This window comes from Hylobates moloch, unplaced genomic scaffold (genome assembly GCF_009828535.3).
Source record: "Hylobates moloch isolate HMO894 unplaced genomic scaffold, HMol_V3 SCAFFOLD_22, whole genome shotgun sequence".
Taxonomy (NCBI): Eukaryota; Metazoa; Chordata; class Mammalia; order Primates; family Hylobatidae; genus Hylobates; species Hylobates moloch.
In genome coordinates, this window is record NW_026652297.1 from 46,635,778 (window position 1) to 46,658,106 (window position 22,329).

Here is a 22,329-nt window from a genome sequence, read left to right on the forward strand (position 1 = left end):
TCTCCGTTAAAATCTTATGGGACAACTTTTGTATACGTGGTCTACTATTGACTGCAACATTGTTATGCAGTGCATGAGCGTATATTGTTAAGTGGTGAGAAAAAAAAAGATGCAAAAGAGTATGTTAAGGTATGCTACCAAATGCAAAAAAAAGGGGGGGGGGGCGGAGAAATGTATATATAAAGTGATCACTTGTATACACATACAATAATTTCGAAAGGTACAAAAGAAACACACAGCTCACTGGCTGCCTCCCAGAGGGGAGCCAAGTAGCTAGGGAATAAGACTTAGAATAATACTTTTCACAGAATTCTCATTTTTGTACTTTTTGAATTTTACACAGTGATGAATACATTACCTATTGAGAAAACAGTTTTTTTAACTTTTAAAAATATTATATGAGTAATACAAAACAAATACTATCTTGAAGGAAGTGGCAAATGGTACTTTTCAGCTGAGGTATCAAGCATTTCTAGAATACATCTGATATCCTATTTTCTCCTTTTCATCTAGAGGCTATAAATTTTGAGAGGATAAAGAGAGCTGAATAATTTTTTTAATCAGCCTAATTTCTATCATCCCCCTTCTAGTTCAAACATGATGGTTTCAATTATAAAAACACTCTGTGGGCATCATTAGAAAGTGCTGCAAGCTGGATCCAAAGATGAATAATACCTATGATTTGATAAATGGTTTCACAGATCTATGAAACAAATATTGAAGGAGCATTCACTTTTTTTTTTTTTTTTTTTTTTTGGAGATGGAGTCTAGCTCTGTCGCCCAGGCTGAAGTGCAGTGGTGTGATCTTGGCTCACTGCAACCTCCACCTCCCGGGTTCAAGCAATTCTCCCTGCCTCAGCCTCCCAAGTAGCTGGGATTACAGGCACCCATCACACCTGGATAATTTTTGTATTTTTAGTAGAGATGGGGTTTCGTCATTTTGGCCAGGCTGGTCTCGAACTCCTGACCTCCAGTGATCCATCCACCTCGGCCTCCCAAAGTCCTAGGACTACAGGCGTGAGCCACCATGCCTGGTTGTACTTTTTTTTTTTTTTGAGATGGAGTCTCGCTCTGTCGCCCAGGCTGGAATGCAGTGGCCTGATCTCAGCTCACTGCAAGCTTTGCCTCCCGGGTTCACGCCATTCTCCTGCCTCAGCCTCCCGAATAGCTGGGACTACAGGTGCCCGCCACTATGCCTGGCTAATTTTTTGTATTTTTAGTAGAGACAGGGTTTCACCGTGTTAGCCAAGAGTACTTGTTTTTTAATGCTTGTCATTTTCATAACTGTAGTCTTGCACAACAGGCAGCTTGATGTGGCTGAAGGAGTACTAAGATTGAACAGATCTAGGTTCTAGTTCCATTTATTACCTTAACTATATAATTCTGACTAAGTAAAACTTGGCAATCATAGCACCTGGACTGCCCATCTTTTGTACCTATGTACAAAATTGTTATATCAAAAAATATGTGTATGTGAAAGCAAAATTCTTCAATATCTGAAATATTTCAATATTACCATCCATATAAAGTTTTAGGGGAACAGATTTTATTTCCCTTTTTTCCTCTTTCTCTAGGTTTGTCCCAATTGGCTAAAGTTATGAGAAACAAAACTGTATTTTTATCAGTCTTCTTTCAAAGTTAATAAATTATGAAGACAACCCATTTGCAAAGCATTCAAAGAGAGCAAAAGGTGAGTTTTTATTTTACTAAAAATTATATAAAGTCTCAAAGAGACAAAAGGAAATATTCAGTAGCAAATTAATAGTTGGAGCTTACACAGCACATTAACCAATGCCACGTTACTCTTACAATGGAGGGCTAATGAGAACAGGAAGTGTGGGATGGCATCAACGAGAGCAAAAAGAGCCAATACAGAGTGAGGCTAAAAAAGTGACAACAGTTGTGGTTGGCACACTGGCCGCCTTCAGCCTTCCTAATGATATGCTTTCTCAATGAATGGTCTAATGCTTATTTAAAACCTTGGCTTTTTTTTTTTTTTTTTTTTTGAGATGGAGTCTTGCTCTGTTGCCCAGGCTGGAGTGCAGTGGTGGTCATCTCAGCTCACTGCAACTTCTGCCTCCCAGGTTCAAGTGATTCTTCTGCCTCGGCCTCCGAGTAGCTGGGATTACAGGCACCTACCACCACGCTCGGCTAATTTTTGTATTTTTAGTAGAGACGTTCACCATGTTGGCCAGGGTGGTCTCGAACTCCTGACCTCATGATCTGCCCGTCTCGGCCTCCCAAAGTGCTGGGATTACAGGCATGAGCCACTGTGCCTGGCCAAATCTTGGCTATTCTTACTCAATAAGAGTAATGTGTTTACCTCTGTCACCACTGATGTGTTCCTGGCCCTGTAGAATAATTTTCAGACAAAACAAATCCTTTTTTGTGCTTTAAAAGGCAATAAGTAAAAAGATGTATCCTGCTGGCTTGGAAGTTACCCTATCACACCATAACCATCTACTCAAAGTGTGATATCAAGTATGAAAACTGTTTTAAAAATACAGAAGCATATAAAATGCAACGTTTGCTGGGAAGGGTGATGTCCTTGAAACTGAGAGCTAAAAGTTAAACATGTGATTTTTAAAATTCATATCCAATTAAACAGTTACTACGTGCATACAATGTTTTGCTTCTAGGCCTTTGTACACGCTGTTCCCTTTTTAGGAACTACTCTTTTTCCCACCACACCCATTTGCTTCCCCACTTCACTAACCTCACATGTGACTTCCTCTGAACAGACTTCCCTGACTTTCTCCACCCCCTCCTCTGTGTTTCCACAGTGCTCTATTTTACTTCATCAGAGCACTTATCACCACCATGTGTATTTATTACAGAGACAATGTCTGCTTTACCTACTCTGTCACTCCTAATCACCGTGCCAGCACCTGGAAGATGCTTAATACATATGAAACAACCCAAACAAAACACTTAAAATTTTTTTAATTAAAAAAAATTAAAAACAAACAAAACAACCAGATATTGCCAGATAGATGGAAATACAAAGACGAAAAACAAGAACCTAAATTCACTGATAGGAGACAGTCTAAAAAAATACTATGTAAAATGGGCTATGATGCAAGTGTGTACAGACATATGCAGCATGGAGATTAAGACAGGTCTTGAAGTCAGCCTGGGAGCAGCGTGGGTGATAAGGAGGAAGAAACAGAAAGAAACTTGACTAAACTAAGTCTGCAAGGTTGAAGAGCTAATTAATGAGGAAGAAAGAATGGATAACAATCATTCCAGACAGGAGAAAAATATAGGGGCAAGGGAAAACACGGTAGATCTGAAGAACTGCAGGGAGACTGATGCAGTACAATGGCTCTCGAACTTAAGCGTGCATCAGAATCGCCTGGAGGACTTACTAACACACAGGTTGCAAAGCCCCAAATTCATTTTCTGATTGAATAGGCCTGGAATATGGCTCAAGAATCTGCATTTTAAACAAGTTTTTGGGGGACACTATTGCTGGTGCTAGTCCTCCACATCCACACTTTGAGAACTGGTATAGCAGAACACAGAGGGTATTATGAAGAAGTGGCAAGTGACAAGTCTGGAGCAATGCAGGGGAATGGGTTACAACTCATATATACTATATCACAGCATTTGGTACTGAAGGATTTTAAGCAGAGAAGTTTAATTTTGGAAATTAAATTACAAGCGGTGGCTCACGCTTGTAATCCCAGCACTTTGGGAGGCCGAGGCAGGCGGATCACGAGATCAGGAGATCAAGACCACGGTGAAACCCCGTCTCTACTAAAAATACAAAAAATTAGCCGGCCATGATGGCAGGCGCCTGTAGTCCCAGCTACTCGGAGAGGCTGAGGCAGGAGAATGGCGTGAACCCGGGAGGCGGAGCTTGCAGTGAGCCGAGATTGCGCCACTGCACTCCAGCCTGGGCGACAGAGTGAGACTCTGTCTCAAAAAAAAAAAAAAAAAAGGAAGATTGTAATAATAGCTAACATTTATGGAGCACTTACGTGCTAAACACTATTTCTTTCTTTTTTTTTTTATTATACTTTAGGTTTTAGGGTACATGTGCACAATATGCAGGTTTGTTACATATGTATCCATGTGCCATGTTGATTTCCTGCACCCATTAACTCGTCATTTAGCATTAGGTATATCTCCTAATGCTGTCCCTCCCCACTCCCCAAACCCTACAACAGTCCCCGGAGTGTGATGTTCCCCTTCCTGTGTCCATGAGTTCTCATTGTTCAATTCTCACCTATGAGTGAGAACATGCGGTGTTTGGTTTTTTGTCCTTGCGATAGTTTACTGAGAATGATGATTTCCAGTTTCATCCATGTCCCTACAAAGGACATGAACTCATCATTTTTTATGGCTGCATAGTATTCCATGGTGTATATGTGCCACATTTTCTTAATCCAGTCTATCGTTGTTGGACATTTGGGTTGGTTCCAACTCTCTGCTATTGTGAATAGTGCCGCAATAAACATACGTGTGCATGTGTCTTTATAGCAGCATGATTTATAGTCCTCTGGGTATATACCCAGTAATGGGATGGCTGGGTCAAATGGTATTTCTAGTTCTAGATCCCTGAGGAATCGCCACACTGACTTCCACAATGGTTGAACTAGTTTACAGTCCCACCAACAGTGTAAAAATGTTCCTATTTCTCCACATTCTCTCCAGCACCTGTTGTTTCCTGATTTTTTAATGATGGTCATTCTAACTGGTGTGAGATGGTATCTCACTGTGGTTTTGATTTGCATTTCTCTGATGGCCAGTGATGATGAGCTAAACACTATTTCTAAGGACTTTACATATTCTGTACTGTCCATTATAGCAGCTACTAGCCACATGTGGCTATTTCAATTAAATTATAACCAAATAAAATTTAAAATTCAGCTCCTCACTCAACTAGCCATATTGCAAGAGCTCAATAGCTACACATGGCTCTGGCTACCACAGAGGGCAATACAGATATAGAACATTTCCATCATTGCACAAAGTTCTGTTAGCCCAGATGTATATTAACTCATTAAATTCTCACAACTTCACTAAGAGATAAGCACTGTATTATCCCCATTTTATAGAAGAAAATGTGGCAAAGAATGGTTAAGCAAATTACCCAAGGTCATAAAGTAAGTAGTACCAGTGTGGGATAGAAAGCCCAGATGGTCTGGTCTTTGCGCCTGTGTTCTTAATCATTTCGTAGTAAGATCATTTTGGCAATAATGTGGACTAGACAAAGACAACACTGGAGGAAGGAAAATCAATGAAGAAACTACTAAGGTAATCAGGAGAGAAATGATGAGGACCTGCTCTAACAGAGGACCTCGAATACAGAAGAGGTCAAATAAGAGATGTTAAAAAGTATGAGAGAGAAGACATGGGATGGAACAGAACTGAATCCAAAAGACAGACAAGTGAGGTATGGAAGATGACACCAAAGTTTCCATTTTAAGCATCAGAATCGATGGCAATGGCTCTTACCATTGTAAGAAATGACAGCTGGTTAAAGGAAGTTGATAAATTCCATCTGAGCCATTGTGAATCTGAAGAGACTGACATAAAATACTACACAATGGAATATACAAGTCCAGAGATCAGAAGAGAGTTCTCAAATTAAGATATGAAATTAGAGTCATCAGTACAGAACACAGAGGTCTAGAGATAACTCAGAAAAGTTGAAACAGTAAGAAACGAGTGAAGAACAGAACCTTAGAGAATCTAACATCCAGATACAGGCAAAAGATAAAATGCCAATAAACTGAAAAGGAATTACCAGAAAGATGGGAGGAACGGGGAGACATCTAAGAATTATCTCAGAGGAAAGGGAAGAATGGTCAACAAATGCTAAATGCAGCTGAGAACTCAGGTAAAATAAGACTGAAAACTGTCCACAAGAGCAGTTTCAAATAGTGCTGCTCTAGGGCCAAAAGCCAGATTGCAGCAGATGTGGAATGAATATAGACTTTTTTCAAGAAGTTTAAAAATGAATGGAAACAGACAGGGTATACATAGAAAGAAGGATCTGCAGTGGTTTTTTGGTTGTTTTTACTCTAATGGGAGAGTCTTCTGCCTGCTAAGGACTAAGAAGTGAGAGAGAAAGATGATACAGTCAAAAAATGGGACTATTTTTGATGGCACATGGCCCCTGAGGTAGGAGAGAATGGGGTCCTGAAAAAGAATGGAGAGATGAGTCTTTCACACTTCTTTCACTGTCCTATGAGAAGGTAGCAAAGGGGGCAGAAATAAGCACAGATGTATTTAGGATGGCATGAGAGGGGTATAAACTCAATGAGCTCAATTGGACAGATTCCATTACCTCTACGATGTAGCATATGGGAGTATCTACTGAAAATGAGAAAAAAAGGTGGGAGGAAATACTGAATTTCTGCAGACAGAACAGACTATACACAGACATACATCTTCAAGCAGAGGGTAGAGCTGAGATAGGAGGCCACACATTTGTAAGTGGCATCCCACCACCACACAGTCATGAGATTTTCCCCAAAGTTAAAGCAGAGAAGTTGGGCACGATGGCTCATGCCTGTAATCCCAGCACTTTGGGAGGCCAAGGTGGGCGGATCACCTGAGGTCAGGAGTTCAAGACCAGCCTGGCCAACATGATGAAACCCCATCTCCACTAAAAAAATACAAAAATTAGCCAGGCGTGGTAGCAGGCACCTATAATCCCAACTACTTGGGAGGCTGAGGCAGAAGAATCGCTTGAACCCAGGAGATGGAGGTTGCAGTGAGCAGAGATCGCACCACTGCACTCCAGCCTGGGTGACAGAGCAAGACTCCAACTCAAAAAAAAAGCAGAGAAGGTAAATGGCTGGAGTTTGCCAACATGATGCAGGAGTAGTGAGTGAGTGAGGATGTGCCATAAGGCCAAGCAATGAGAACAGCATTAGAGTGATGGCAGGGCACCTGTCGGAATCACGCAGGTAACTTTCTCGCAACTATATACCACACAAGATCTTCGTGAGATAAAGTAGTGAGGGTAAGGAGAAAGAAAGGTGGAAGATTAGAGCAGTTATAGCCAGGGAGTACAATAAAACCGAACGTACATTTCCAGAAGTACACTGTCCTGGGTCCAAAGTGTGTTCATGAGGGTGTGTGTGAAGCATGCTATTTCATCATTTGTTTGAATGTCAATTATGAGGTTAAAAAGTACCTGCTTCTTCTGTCTCCTGACTCTCTTAGCCAGTTCCCACTACAGAGATGTTGGTTCTAAGCATTACAGCAATGGTTCTCAACCCCAGCTGCACATCAGAGAAACATTCTTAAAAAAAAAAAAAAAAAAACTGAAACCTGGGCCTCACTACTAGTCAAATTTAATTGGTTTGGTATTTATTTTTTAAGCTTCCTCAGGTAATGATAAAGTGAATTTAGTGCCAAGAACCACTGCTTTCCAAAGAATAGGGCTTTGGATTTATGTTACAGAATTAAAGAAAAACTGAGTGGCATGGGAAAAGGTAAGGCAGGAAAATGGTGAAAGAGGGTGTAAATAGTAAGTTAGATATTTAAAGATGCCCTGAATAGAAAAATTGGGAAACCACTGAAGTACAGAATCACACTCCACACACAAAAATAGTAATAATGTTTCTGAGAGTTCCGTTAAAGGTTCTAGAAAACTCAGGAGTTAAATGCTTCACTATACCCAATGACTAAGAAAAAAGGAACCTAGACTTTACTAAGCTCAAAGAATTGAAAACCAACACTTAGCAGTTCTTCAGGTCACCTACAGTTCACAATTCCCTGCAGGAAAACGCAGCCCATAGTACAAGTCTGACAACACCTCTAGATCTGCGGAATCACCTATTCTACATAAAAGGTAAACAGCAAAAGAAGCAACTATCTTCTTTCACACATTAAAAGCTCTTTTTTTTTTTTTTTGGCTGCCAGATTTTATTTCCACATCAGTTTTCTTCTTCTTAACAAGTTACACCTATAATCTTAAAATCGCCTAGTTATTTTACAAACAACTGTCCTCAATCTTAACCTTTATTTGCCACTATTCTAATGTACTTGCTAAGTTTTACAGCAAAGCAGAAGTGATGCAGAGATGAAGTGTTAGTCATAAAGACCAATAAAGACAAAAAATGAAGTGCTGTCTGCGGTCTTCCCCACACGGTCTGTTTACAGGTAACATTACAAATCTCTCAGGCTCCTCCCAGACACTATGTTTATGGAAGTGCTAGACTATGCACTTTTGGTCCACCCATATTTAATGTCTTTGGTAAAAATTACTTCATTAATTAATAGAAAGGTTTGTACCTTGCTATCTCTAGCTCAGTCTCAAGAATTTTAAATTCTAACCAATTATCCAAGTCACTCAGAGGTCATTTGTGTTGCAGACCTACTGAAAATTAGACCTACCTTTAAATGGACTTTTTTTTCCAAAACCCAAGTACTTTTTCTTCCAGCATTAAGGTAGCTCAACATGTCCTCTTCTAATATTTAGCCAACAACATAAGAAAACCTTGATTCCTCTAATTTGGGCCATAAGAAAGCAGTCCTAGGCCGGGCACGGTGGCTCACGCTTGTAATCCTAGCACTTTGGGAGGCCGAGGCGGGCAGATCACGAGGTCAAGAGATCGAGACCACGGTGAAACCCCGTCTCTACTAAAAATACAAAAAATTAGCCAGGCGTGGTGGCGGGCGCCTGTAGTCCCAGCTACTCGGAGAGGCTGAGGCAGGAGAATGGCGTGAACCCGGGAGGCGGAGCTTGCAGTAAGCCGAGATTGCGCCACTGCACTCCAGCCTGGGCGACAGAGCGAGACTCCGTCTCAAAAAAAAAAAAAAAAAAAAAAAAGAAAGCAGTCCTTTCCCAAAAAGTTGTTTCAAAACTCTAACAAGAGTGTATATAGCTATTTTCACACACTGAAATAGCAGATTTATATACTTGTGGTTTACAATACCACCAAAATTCTCTAGACGAGGTTTATTCTATGGTTTCCATTAAGGAAGAGAATTCTAACTAAATTATTTTAGGCTCACTGCTCTCTAATACTATAAAGCAGTACTACAGCATAATGAAAAAAGCACAGAACTGAGAAAGGCCTGACCAATTCTTCCACTTGCTGTGTGGCACTGGACAAGACACTTCAACCTCTTTGGCTCTCAAATTTCCCTATTATTTGTGAAATCAGATTAGAATCACTGTGATCCAAGATTGCTACTGGCTGAACATTCTACACAATGCAGAAGATACAAGTCTTTTTTTCTAATAATCTATATTTTGTAAGCATAATACAATTCAACCATAAAAGATACCTCAATCAACACTACAACCAGACTTACTTTTCCTTAGCAGTCTTTTTTTTTTTTTTAAATTGCTGACAGTTAAAAACTATTTTGACCCAGAATGGCATACTACTGTAATCTCTATGCTTAATTTCAACCCCTAATAAAATAATGCCATACTACAAACGGTTTCTTCACCTGTTCCCTAATGAAGTTGAAAATAATTCCTTGGCCTTGAATTTACAGATACATGTACAGGGCTGATGAAAGCCATCTGTTGGGAACTACGACTTTCATATGAAAGGAAAAAACCAGAAGGAACTGCTTTCATTTTCCTGGGAACCAGCTGCAGCTGAATGAGTCCTAATCCTGCTCCAGCTGGGACAAGCAGAAGGGTGAAGTTACTCCTGGTCTAATTCATTCGCTGCAGATCCTTTGTGAAATGACTCCACCCCTGAGTAGCCAAGTGGTAAATAACTTTATCAGAATGAAGCTCTTAATAATTCCCATACATAAATCAGAGCATGAAAAGTATTCATTATTATAATTTTAAGAAACACTCTCCAGGTCACCAGAAAAAAATAAATTTTTAATTCTTTTTAAACCAGCAAACTTGGCACCTAGATTTAGTCCTCTTACATAGCTAAGAACCAAGTCGGTATGACAAAGATATTTTCTCCAAAACTTTAAATGCAAAGAGAAAATAAATCTAATAGATGTTAAGGAGATTCTTACAGCTTCAAGAAGACTGAATGACATAAATTTTCTCTCCAGATTCATCACAGTTCCTATCATGTATTTGCTCTCCTAGTATTAAACATAAGTGTAACAAAAAAGTATTGGCCCACATGTCCAGGATGAACTAAAGAAAAAACAGGCAGCAAGGGTAAAAAGAAATTTAATGTATTTTGCATTTCCTTATATTCCTTTTCCATTTGGTTTTCTATAAGACATAATGAAAACTTGTATTAGTATTATTATTATTTTTTTTTGAGATGGAGTCTCACTCTGTCACCCAGGCTGAAGTTCAGTGGCGCAATCTTGGCTCACTGCCAAGCTCCACCTCCTGGGTTCACGCCATTCTCCTGCCTCGGCCTCCCGAGTAGCTGGGACTACAGGCGCCCACCACAATGCCCGGCTAATTTTTTTTTTGTATTTTTCAGTGGAGACGGGGTTTCACCATGTTAGCCAGGATGGTCTCGATCTCCTGACCTCGAGATCCGCCTGCCTCGGCTTCCCAAAGTGCTGGGATTACAGGCGTGAGCCACCGCGCCCGGCCGAAAACTTGTATTATTAAATACTATTAAATACCTATTATATAAATATATTATGCCTATAAAACTTAATCATACAGAGTTCGAGACTTCAATAAGAAAGTATATGTTAAAACACTTAAAAAAAAAAGTCCCCAACACATCATCAGCCCTTAACAAATGTTAGCTATTAATAGGTTTCTATAAGCAACTCTTTACATTCCCTTAGTCTATTGATACAGAGCAAAGAAAAAACGAGGTTAAGACCATTAGATCCTCTAGATTTCTATTCCTGAAGCCATTTGTGGTACCTGATGTCTTCATTAATTCCTTCCCTTTATTTCACCAATTGGAAGGTAGACCAAGAAAAAGTACTTATTTGCTAGAAAAATGTCTAGATTGTAAGTATAAGAAAAATTGGTGGCTGGGCGTGGTGGCTCACACCTGTAATCCCAGCACTTTGGGAGGCTGAGGTGGGTGAATTACCTGAGGTCAGGAGTTCGAGACCAGCCTGGCCAACATGGCAAAACCCTGTCTCTAATAAAAATATAAAAAATTAGCCGAGCGTGGTGACGGGTGCCTGTAATCCCAGCTACTTGGGAGGCTGAGGCAGGAGAATCGCCTAAACCCAGGAATCCAGGAGGCGGAGGTTGCAGTGAGCCGAGATCGCACCACTGCACTCCAGCCTAAGTGACGAGAGCAAGACTCTGTCTCAAAAAAAAAAAAAAAAAAGAAAAGAAAAATTGGTTTGGTATAGAACTTTGGATTAGTAATGGCTAACCCAAGCTTTAGTAGCTCAGTAGTTTTATTTCAAGGTGTGTCGTGTGCTGAAAATTACCAAAAATCATTGTGCTCATAGGTGAACTAGAAGATCAAAAAAATCTGTACAGCTGGCCAGGTACAGTGGCTCACACCTATAATCCCAGCACTTTGGGAGGCCAATCAGGAGTTTGAGATTAGCCTGGCCAACACAGTGAAGCCCCATCTTTACTAAAAATACAAAAATTAGCCAGGTTTGGTGGCGCATGCCTGTAATCCCAGCTATTTGGGAGACTGAGGCAGGAGAATCACTTGACCTTGGGAGGCAGAAGTTGCAGTGAGCCAAGGTTGCGCCACTGCACTCCAGTCTGGGCAAGAGTGAGATTCCGTCTCAAAAAAAAACAAAAAACTGTACAGCTGATTGTACTTAAACAGATACTATTTTACAAACGTATCTCTGAGTTATTTTTAAATTTCTGAATTTTTGAAGAATAAATCTGCTAAGACAAAATTAATTCCTAACCAGATTTACAATTAATCCACCTCAATGACTTGTTAGTAACAAATTTTTATTTCTAGCCCACTGCTCCTGTTACATTTGGAGTCAAAAACAAACTGGTATAAACGATGTCAGAAATGTACAGCATGGGCCGGGCATGGTGGCTGATGCCTGTAATCCTAGCACTTTGGGAGGCGGAGGTGGGCGGATCACCTGAGGTCAGGAGTTCAAGAACAGAACTGGCCAACATGGTGAAACCCCATTTCTATTAAAAATACAAAAATTAGGTAGGTATGGTGGCACACGCCTGTAATCGCAGCCAGCAGGAGGGGAGAGGCAGTAGAACTGCTTCAACCTGGAAGGCGGAGGTTGCAGTGAGCCGAGACTGGGCCACCGCACTCCAGCCTAAGCGACAGAGCAAGACTCCATCTCAAAAAAAAAAAAGAAAAGAAAAGAAATGCATGTCATAAAAAATGTTTAAATTATTAAATATAACAATTACTGAGATCAATCCATTTCACACTTGATGATATAATATCTACATTTTCCACGTCACTGTATCCTCAATATTTTATCTTTTGCTTTCAGAAGATTTTTTTTTTTTTTTCAAAGTGAACAATCATTCTGTCAAGTAGTCCACACAGCCCTGAATTTAACAGCAAGGACAACTATTCATTGCCTTTTTATACAGTATCAAAGCAACAGAGTATCTGAAATTGAAATTTCCAAGCTTATATTGGTTAACAATCTTCTTATAAAATACCACAATTCTAACATATAAAATGTGAAACTATTCTACTATGAAGGTCATTTCCAAATAGCTAAATCAAAACTTTATCACTCTTAACTTTCAGTAACTTAAAAACATATCCCCGGCTGGGTGCGGTGGCTCACGCCTGTAATCCCAGCACTTTGGGAGGCCGAGGCAGGTGGATCATGAGGTCAGGAGTTCTAGACCAGCCTGGCCAACCTGGTGAAACCCCGTCTCTGCTAAAAATATAAAAATTAGCCAGGCATGGTGGCGTGCGCCTATAATCCCAGCTTAGTCAGGACCTGAGGCAGGAGAATCACTTGAACCCAGGAGGTGGAGGTTGCACTACAAAGGCAACAAAGCAAGACTCCATCTCTTTAAAAAAAAAAAAAAAAAATCCCCATTTTAATCAGTATCTCTACATCAAAAATTTAAATTCTAAATTCCTGTCAAAGCTCTACTTCCTCTATAATTTAAAATATAAATTCCAATAAAACAAAATAATTTGGACTCTACTAAGAGTTGACCATATTGAGACGTAACTTAGAGTGGAAGGCAAGAGATTTATCATTGGATCTTTCTGCTCCAGGTTACCCAGCTGGGAGTAACCTCAACAACAACATTAGTTGACAATACCTTCTCTTCCCTTTCCAACTGAATGCTTTAGCAAATTATAATTCTGTTCCAAAATACTATGCCACCGAATAACAACACTTTTAATAATCTGGCTGATTACCATGAAAGAGAATATTTTTCTGAGCTAGTAATACAGAACACAAACTACATTCAAGTAAATTATGTCAGTGTGTAAAAATGAACTCAGAAGTTTGAAATCAAGGTGAAAATTATTCTTGAAAGGAAATTGAATCTTTCCAAGACTCACTATATAAAGATAATTTTTTAAATGGACCACCAATCTCAAACAATTGCTTTGCCCACTAAACATTTTATTATTTCTCAGAGTCATGATACTTGTTATGAAAAAATAATAATGTAAAAAAATTACAGTTCATAAACTAAAAAAGGCTTTCAAAAAATGTATTTTGTATCTATATTCTGTCTGCTTTAATCCCCTAACAGGACCTAAATCCTAAATCCACTGTTCATGGCAGGCATTCAAATGTTTGCTAAATAAATAACGAATAAGTGAAGTAAATGGAACAAATTACCTTACAGTAATATCTATATTTCAAAAAGAAATTTACAAAGAGGAAGATGCTATTTAAGCCAGTTACACACTCCTCCTCACCTATAATCCCATGATTCAAGGAAAACAGTATTTCTGTCCCAAATTAAAGCACTCTGGTATAGCCATACAACTGATCCCTACCTTGCCTATCAGAAAATGTTAGTGACAACTGAAATGAAAACTAGTCAGCACAAAAATTATCTTTAAGGGAAAAAAATGGCATGTAGGTGAAACCTTTTTTTAATGGACCTCAGATATACAAAACTAAATTACTCATAATCTTTGGTTCCTAACATATTCTTATCACTGGTCCAAAGTGAGTTTTCAAATCTGTTCTGCAAAAAAAGAAAAACGGACACAAACAATGAGCGGGGGGGAATTTGTCCTTTTACAATTAGGAAATGTGCTACGAAGTTAATTAACACCAAGGACATTCACAATTCTGTACTTGAGTGCAGTGATAGCCATCATACATTACTGCTCCTAAGAGGTGGTCAGTATGGCTATTAGAAAGACACTGGAGCCAGACTGCCCAAATTCAAATCCCAGCTCTGCCACCTAATATTTGTGTGACTTCAGCAAGTTACTGAAATCTTTTATGCCTCAGTTTCTTCACCTGTAAAATAACAGTAGCTACTTCACTGCTGGTACTGTTATGTTATTAATAACTAACCTAACAGTAGCTAGTTATGTTAGAGGATTAAATGAGTTAATATATGTACAGCATTAAAATAACACCTGGCACATAGTAAATAAACACTTAAATAAATAAACTCACTATTAACTACCACAATAAGGTTAGCTCAAAAATTTCCCTTATAACATGGGTAAAAACTTTTTTTTTTTTGAGATGGAGTCTGCTCTGTTGCCCAGGCTGGAGTGCAGTGGCACGCTCTAGACTCACTACAACCTCCGCCTCCCGGGTTCAAGCGATTATCCTGCCTCAGCCTCCCGAGTAGCTGGGATTACAGGCACCCGCCATCATGTCGGGCTAATTTTTGTAATTCTGTAGAGACGGGGTTTCACCATGTTGGCCAGGCTGATCCTGAACTCCTGACCTCAGGTGATCCACCCACCCACCCCCCCCACCCCTCCTCAACATTCCAAAATGCTGGGATTACAGGCCTGAGCCACCAGGCCTGGCCTAAAAACTTTTAATCACAGTATCCCATGGATTCTCCTCAGTACTTACCAATGTGAAAAGAACACAAAGTTCAAATATCTTCACAAAAACTCCTCTTAAACGTATTCCAACATAGTTGATCTCCCAAAAGGATCAAAACCACTCAGCTGCTGAAAATCTAACATACAGTTCCTTCCAAAGGTTAATATCACACACACACACACAAAAGTTAGAATTGATACCGGAAAAAGTAAAGAGGAACTTGGTCGGGTTACTCCACGCAGTCTTTGAATTTCATCTTCACCTTACAGTTGGCCAGGTCAATAGAAATACCTGCATTAGCATCCCAGAGAAGACAGAACTGTTTCTGTTCCAAGCAGAGTGCCTGGCCCACAGTAGGTGCTCAATGACTATATGCTGAACCAATTAATTCCTAAAAGTGAAACTACTCCTGACCTATACACCTTCCTTTCTCCATCACTGTCAAATAAACTCTGGATAATTTTTTTTCTTTTTTTGAGAACATCTAGGTTTGTAACAGCAAACCATCAATTCTGCATAGGAACTGACTGCGTAGTTAGAAGGAAAGAAAATAGTTAAAATACAATAAAAGGAGCAGACATAATCTGTTCAAAGGAATAATTTCTCATCCTAGAGTTCACTGTATTATGATTTTGAATGTAAACTTTTCATATCTTTGGGGAAAGTCACACAACAAATTCACTACTGAAAAAAAGACTCCATTTAAAAATATAGAACAGAGCTCATCAACTCTAACTGAATAGACATTATCATGAAATTAGTTTTCCAATGGGATTAGTACACATATAAGTCTACTTTAAGAAACAAACTCTGTTTTCCCACATGTCTAAATTTAGTTACTTCAGTTAACAACACTAAGCCGGGCGCAGTGGCTCACGCCTGTAATCCCAGCACTTTGAGAGGCCGAGGCGGGCGGATCACGAGGTCAGGAGATCGAGACCATCCTGGCTAACATGGTGAAACCCCGCCTCTACTAAAAATACAAAAAATTAGCCGGGCGTGGTGGCGGGTGCCTGTAGTCCCAGCAACTCGGGAGGCTGAGGCAGGAGAATGGCGTGAACCCGGGAGGCAGAGCTTGCAGTGAGCCGAGATTGTGCCACTGCACTCCAGCCTGGGTGATAGAGCAAGACTCCATCTCAAAAACAAAAAAAAAACAAAAAAAAAACAAAAAAAACAACACTATAGGCAGGGTGGCTCACGCCGGTAATCCCAGCACTTTGGGAGGCCGAGGTGGACAGATCACCTGAGGTTGAGAGTTCGAGACCAGCCTGACCAACAGGGAGAAACCCCGTCTCTACTAAAAATACAAAATTAGCTAGGCATGGTGGTGCATGCCTGTAATCCCAGCTACATGGGAGGCTGAGGCAGAAGAACTGCTTGAACCTGGGCAGTGGAGGCTGCAGTGAGCCGAGATCGTGCCATTGCACTCCAGCCTGGGCAACAAGAGTGAAATTCCATCTCAAAAAAAAAAAAAAAAAAAAAAAAACAACTATATATGAAAGCTGTGTAAGCAACTGGGCATTTCTTTTTCATTTTTTCAATTATTACATCACTTTTGTTTTTCTTGCTTTATTTCTCCAAAAGCAAATGGAGCCAGGTGCGGTGGCTCATTCCTATAATCTCAGCACTTTGAGAGACTGAGGTGGGCAGGTCGCTTGAGGTCAGGAGTTGAGACCGGCCTAGCCAACATGGTGAAACCCTGTCTCTACTAAACATACAAAAAAAAAAAAAAAAGTAGCCACGCGTGGTGGCGCAAACCTATGATCCCAACTACACAGGACGCTGAGGCAGGAGAATCACTTGAACCCGGGAGGCGAAGGTTGCAGTGAGCTGAGATCACACCACTGCACTCCAGTCAAAGCAAAACAGCACATCTCTACTAAATTAAACTTTTCTTAATGCAAAGGTGCTATGAAATGGTCTCAACAAAGGTCCTTAGTTCAGCCGCAAAATAAGGACTGTTGGATTAGACAGTTCTCAGGGTCCCTTCCAAAAGTAAAATCCCAGGATTCTAGGGCTTGGATTTGTCTTGCACTATACTATATTTACTACCTTTTAAACATACGCTCAAATGACATTTTTATATAGCTAACATTTTTTAAAATTAAAGTATCTATTGATAATTCAAGCAAGTGTAATTACAATAAAAGCAAACAACAGGCCAGGCACAGTGGCTCATGCCTGTAATTCCAACACTTTGGGAGGCAGAGGCGGGTGGATCACCCGAGGTCAGGAGTTCAAGACCAGCCTGGTCAACAAGGTGAAACCCCATCTCTACTAAAAACACAAAAATTAGCCAGGCGTGGTGGTGAATGTCTGTAATCCCAGCTACTTGGGAGGCTGAGGCAAGAGAATCGCTTGAACCTGGGGGGCGGTGGTTGCAGTGAGACTGCACCACTGCACTCCAGCCTGGGCGACAGAGCGAGACTCTGTCTCAAAAATAAATAAATAAAAGCAGACAGGTGGCCTAACAAGAACTTACAACATCCAATTCACAGGTATGGCACTGAACTGATCTAACTATAAATTATTTCCTGTTTCCAGGCAGTTAACCTGTTAGACCATTTAATAATTGTAGAAATCCGATCATTGTATTTAACTTCAGCCACATGTGATAAAGTTTCTACAGGTAAGAGTTCTTACGGCACTAAAATACAGAACAAAGCATTTTAATTGCTTGTCTACTTTGAATTTTTAATACATACTCTTAATAAATGCTCAAATTACATAGAGTCATTTTATGAATGAGATTCTCTATCAATTCATGACTATATGAGAATCATTTCAAGGGTACTAACAGTAAGATTATGTTTTATTTCAGTGTTCACAGGGAAAATTGAACCCTAAAATAGATCTCTAAAAATTTCATCAAAGAAAAATACCGCTAATTTTCAATTGTTAAAAGAAAAATCTACAGGTATTCAGTGGGCTGCTAATAATACAACAAACTGAGATCAAATCTCAAATTTTCAAAATACATTCAATGTTAACTTTACCATCTTTCCACCCTAGGAGTATCCTCCATCATCTTAAGCAAAATGAAGATCATTTTACTTATGTCTACCAAGGTGTGCAGCAACTTAAAGCATCACTGCTCTCCAAGGAACTACAATTCAGAGCACCTCAAGTAAATTTACAGCTAAGATACTAGGTCAATGTAAAAAACAGGTACTAACAAAATTCTAATCTCCAAATATTTAAGCACCAAAATTTACTGTTTAAGAAGTCATAATTTCAACTATATACAATAACACCCTAAAACACAACAGAGTAAAGTACACACCTGGGCATCAAAACTCCCAACTCTCCAGAACTTTACCTTTCTTTGTGTTTTTAGAACAGGGTCTCAGTTGTCCAGGCTGGAGTGCAGTGGTGAGAGCACAGCTCACTGGAGCCTCAGACCCCTGTACTCAAGCAATCCTCCCCGACACAGCCTCCCAAGTAGCTACGACTACAGGCGCGCCCATACCTGGCTAATTTTCCTATTTTTGGTGGACACGGGATCTCGCTATATTGCTCAGGCTGGGCTCAAACTCCTAGGCTCAAGACATCCTCCTGTCCCAGCCTCCCAAAGCGCTGGGATTACAGGCACGAACTACTGTTCCAGACCCTCCAGAACTTTTCTAATTTAGGATACTGTATTCCTGTCCCATGCAACTACAGCTGTCATAAATAACATTTAGGACTTCGTCATATGCAAAGCCATAATACATGATAGAAAGCTATAACACAAACAGCAGAAACAAGAATTGCTAAGTTTGCTTAGTTGCGCCTGGGGGTCATAAGAATCTGTCTCATTTCTGTCTAACGAGTAATCTGCAACAAAATGGAAAATAGAAAAACGTTCTCAGAGTCATCTGCTTGTTTCAAATTCAAGTCTCCATGATTTGGGTGCTCATCAACTTCCAGTAGTAAAGTGTTGTAAGAACCTTTAGTTAAAAGTTTTAAAGTCTCACACTGGAGTACTCCTCAAGCAAAATAATAAAAAAAAAAAGTTTTAAACTCATATGCCACTTTTTCATTGTAATGTAAATAAGTTCTTTTAGGCAGATTAACATTCTACATTTTTAATCTTAGGCTTCATATATTTCAAAGTACCAGAACAAATCTATGAAGTTCTCATAGCTACAACTCACCAATAAAAAACCAGAGATGATCACTCCACAAAAGTCCCCAAACAAAAAACTTGAATATAACTTCCCAGAAATGTGAATTTGTAGCATCCTATATCATCAGCTCTATAAACCCCGAGGCAGATGCCATTCTTACCTTATCCTTTTCATGTGGAAGAAGGGACACTGGAGGTAAACAGGAAAGAGACTCACAACACTCTTTCCCATCCACGTTGGTTGCTTTAGTGTTGAGCCGATAAAGAGGTCCATCTTTAAGGAGTCTGCCATGGCCAATGGCACGTTTGATAGCCAATCGTAACTGCTGGTGAAAGCCAGAGGCAGCACTGCCTCCAAATAATGCAGACACATCCTTCTGACCTTTCAAAAAACGTTCAATGCTTTTCAAAGTTGAGCCACCAGACTCTGCCAAGCCCTCAACTGCCCGCTTTATCAGTTTATTCCAATCCACATTTTGTTTATTATCCGATTTTCCATGGTTCCGAGGCTTAGGAATTGCTATTCGCCCAGGATTATCAGGATCTTTATAGGAATTGAGTCCTTTATTTGAGACTTTTAAAATTGTTCCATCTTTAACACTCAACTCCAATTGTTCTAAAACAGTTTTACGATCCAAGCCATGGGATGAAGACACAGCATTGCATATCCTTTCTTCTGAAGGACGCTGTTTCTGCTTTTTCACTTTTTTGATGGCCTCCAAAATCCACTCAGTATAAAGCGGGTTTGCGAGTTTTACCATGGTGAAGGATTCTGTATATCCATAGAGTCGTTATCCCTTATCCTGATGCTGAGTAAGTTTTACACCATAGAAAACAAGATTCTCGGAAGCTGGGAACCAGTTAACCATAGCATACAAGTTTTCTGGCCTAAGTCCTTCCTCCTTTCACAAAACAGAATGCCTCCCCAATTGTACTATAGAAACCAAAACAACCTGTTGTTCGAAATGTCTTCCAACTTCCCAATGAATTTCTCAATAGCACCACACATGGGTCTCGTCATAAAGTTGTAAGAACTCAAGAAAATTTCATTCCCGGCTTCAGAGCAGAAAAATGTGCATCTTATGCCTGAAAAGAAATGAAAATAAGGTCAGTTTTCTACCAAGACCTATTTCGAATAAAAATAAGCATTCTCATCATAAAGCAATCAAACAGCAAGTGTTTACTGGGCACCCTTAAGAATTTCCAAACTTATTTATTAATATTCCAAAACAATCATGTATGTAAACCATTGGGATAAAAAAAAAAAGAAAAAAAAGATGAGTAGTTAGGATACAACGAGGAAACACGATGAGATGTTCTAAGAATGACCTTAAGCTACCACTAACCAGAGTGGGTGATGGCTATTCTGTACTCCGCAATCTCTGCTCACCAGTCTAGGAATTTCAACTCTTCCTTGACATCTTTCCCCAAGAAACTAGTCAGCACTTCAAGAAGTATCTGGATTAGTAGAAAGAATCCTGCAATGAAAGCAAGAGTGAATCTTTCATCTTTCAAAATTCTAGACATTCAGAGTAGACAAAAACAGTCAATAAGGCAGAAAAGGACTGAGAAAATTTTAGCTCTTTCTTATATGAAAAGAATGAATACAATATGCACACCCAGTTTACAGTATTACCTTAATCTTTCCTAATGGAAACAAAAATACTATTGAAAATAGCCTAGTGTGAAAGTGCTTACTGAATTTAACAATAATCCACTTTCATTCAGATTTTAAGAATTACATGCTGATAGCTTCTCCTAACCCAAACTAAGATATTTCTATCCATATGCTGAAGAGAGTCACAACTGCCAAATTGCGTATAAGTAATTCATAGACAGGAAAACTAGAAAGGAGGAAGGCCCAGAATCACTGGGGTCAACGCACATACTACATATCAAACGTACGGTACAGAAAAAGGAATGTACTGGCTACTTGTGGGTCTAAAGAGAAGCCCAAATAATAAAGATATAAATTCAAGATTGCTGTCCTGAAACGAACATTAATAAAACATAAACACAAATGTACTGTCTCTCTGAATCAAAGTCAGTATCCCTACAAAAGAATCTGGTAGATGCAATTTTGTTTAATCACTAAAATACTGAATTCTGAATCTAACTCTTTTGCCTCCAAAAAATTAACTGAAGTGTTTTTTAGAACTTCTGCTCTCATTCTAGAGATATTTGCATTACAATATAAACAATGCTAGATAAATGGCTCCCACAGCAACTATTCTCAGTAGTGACATTAAGATCAAACGGAAAACTAATACACACTAGGAAAGAGATATTACTATTAACTCTGATAGGAAAGAAAAGAATGAAGCAAACATTCAAACCTGAGCCAAGATTTGTTTTTAAACCAGCTGCCTAAAAAGAAGCCCCCTGGGAGAGTCATGCTTCAATTTGGTGAGGGTCTCAAGAGGATAGAAATCAGAGTATTATTACTCCAAGTAAGCTTATTATACAGATATTAAGTCTAAACTAAATGAGAAGCTACATCCTGAGTTTCACAAGCTGGGAACGAACGTCCTAATTGACTAAGCTTCGCAGGTAAAAGAATGAGTGACAGTCACTCATTGTCTTTCCAGCCGGGATTGTCATCAGTCTCCAGGTCTTCGGAAAGTCAAGCGCCTCAGCCTCGGATCTTAACTCCCGGAAAGTACACCAGCGGCTAAAGCGAGCGCAACTCGCTTCCGACAGTCCTTCCCGTCCCCATTCCCCACCCCCAAACACGTCTTCGCGCTCTCTTTTCAAAGAGCGAGAAACTTTAAAAACTTGGATCGGCACAGCCGGGCAGCTCGCCGACGGGGCGCTGCGCCGTTTCCACGCGATGGAAACAGACCCCGAGCACAAGTTAACAATGAAATCACGTGAAGGAGTTCAGAGCGGTGCACAGCCCCGGCCCTGCTCCGCACCCTAAGCTCTGGGGGCCGGCTCTAGGGCGGCGCGGGGTGCTGGGAGCCTGACAGTCGCGCACTGGGCCAAGCGGCAAGGTTGACAGGCGCCCGGCCTCCCCTGGGCGGCTGGGCTGACAGCCCGGCAGACACAACACCACACGTGCTGCGCCTCGCACCACAACACCCGCCGGCCTGTCAGCCCCGCTCGCCGCCTCAGCCCGGCTTGGATCCCCGCGCCCCCGGCCGGAGCCAAAGCCGGAGCCCGAGCCCGAGCCCGAGCGCCCGCGAGCGCGGGGAGAAGCTGCCTGGCCCGGCCAGCACGCGCACGGCGGGCGGGTGGGCGCGCCCCGAGGGAGAGCGGGCTAGCCGGCTCCGCCAGCCCGAGGCTCCGCGGCCTGGGCCGCTCGCCGCCCGCCCACCCGCCGGCTCCCCCAGGGCGGGCCCGGCCGGCGGGGTCGGGGGCGCAGGGCCCGCGAGCGCGGG

At 40.7% G+C, this 22,329-nt stretch overlaps 1 protein-coding gene and 1 non-coding gene across 5 annotated transcripts in view; both read right to left on the bottom strand.

The window, feature by feature from the left end:
- Positions 1 to 22,329, bottom strand: part of KAT6A (lysine acetyltransferase 6A) — a 127,712-nt gene that overhangs the window by 100,350 nt on the left and 5,033 nt on the right. For 2 of the 4 annotated variants that reach the window (XM_058433298.1, XM_032144430.2), the window contains exons 2-3: positions 20,296 to 20,427; positions 19,111 to 20,035 (exon numbers count right to left, since the gene is read on the bottom strand). In XM_058433298.1, the coding sequence (XP_058289281.1) occupies positions 19,111 to 19,710 (600 nt within the window). In that variant the 5' untranslated portion in view covers positions 19,711 to 20,035; positions 20,296 to 20,427. The remainder of the gene's footprint in view (positions 1 to 19,110; positions 20,036 to 20,295; positions 20,428 to 22,329) is intronic. The other 2 variants (XM_058433297.1, XM_032144429.2) reach the window with 2 other exon arrangements.
- On the bottom strand, positions 13,919 to 13,990 carry LOC116462172 (small nucleolar RNA SNORD112). Its single transcript, XR_004246269.1, has one exon. It is a non-coding gene; the product is annotated as a small nucleolar RNA SNORD112 (small nucleolar RNA).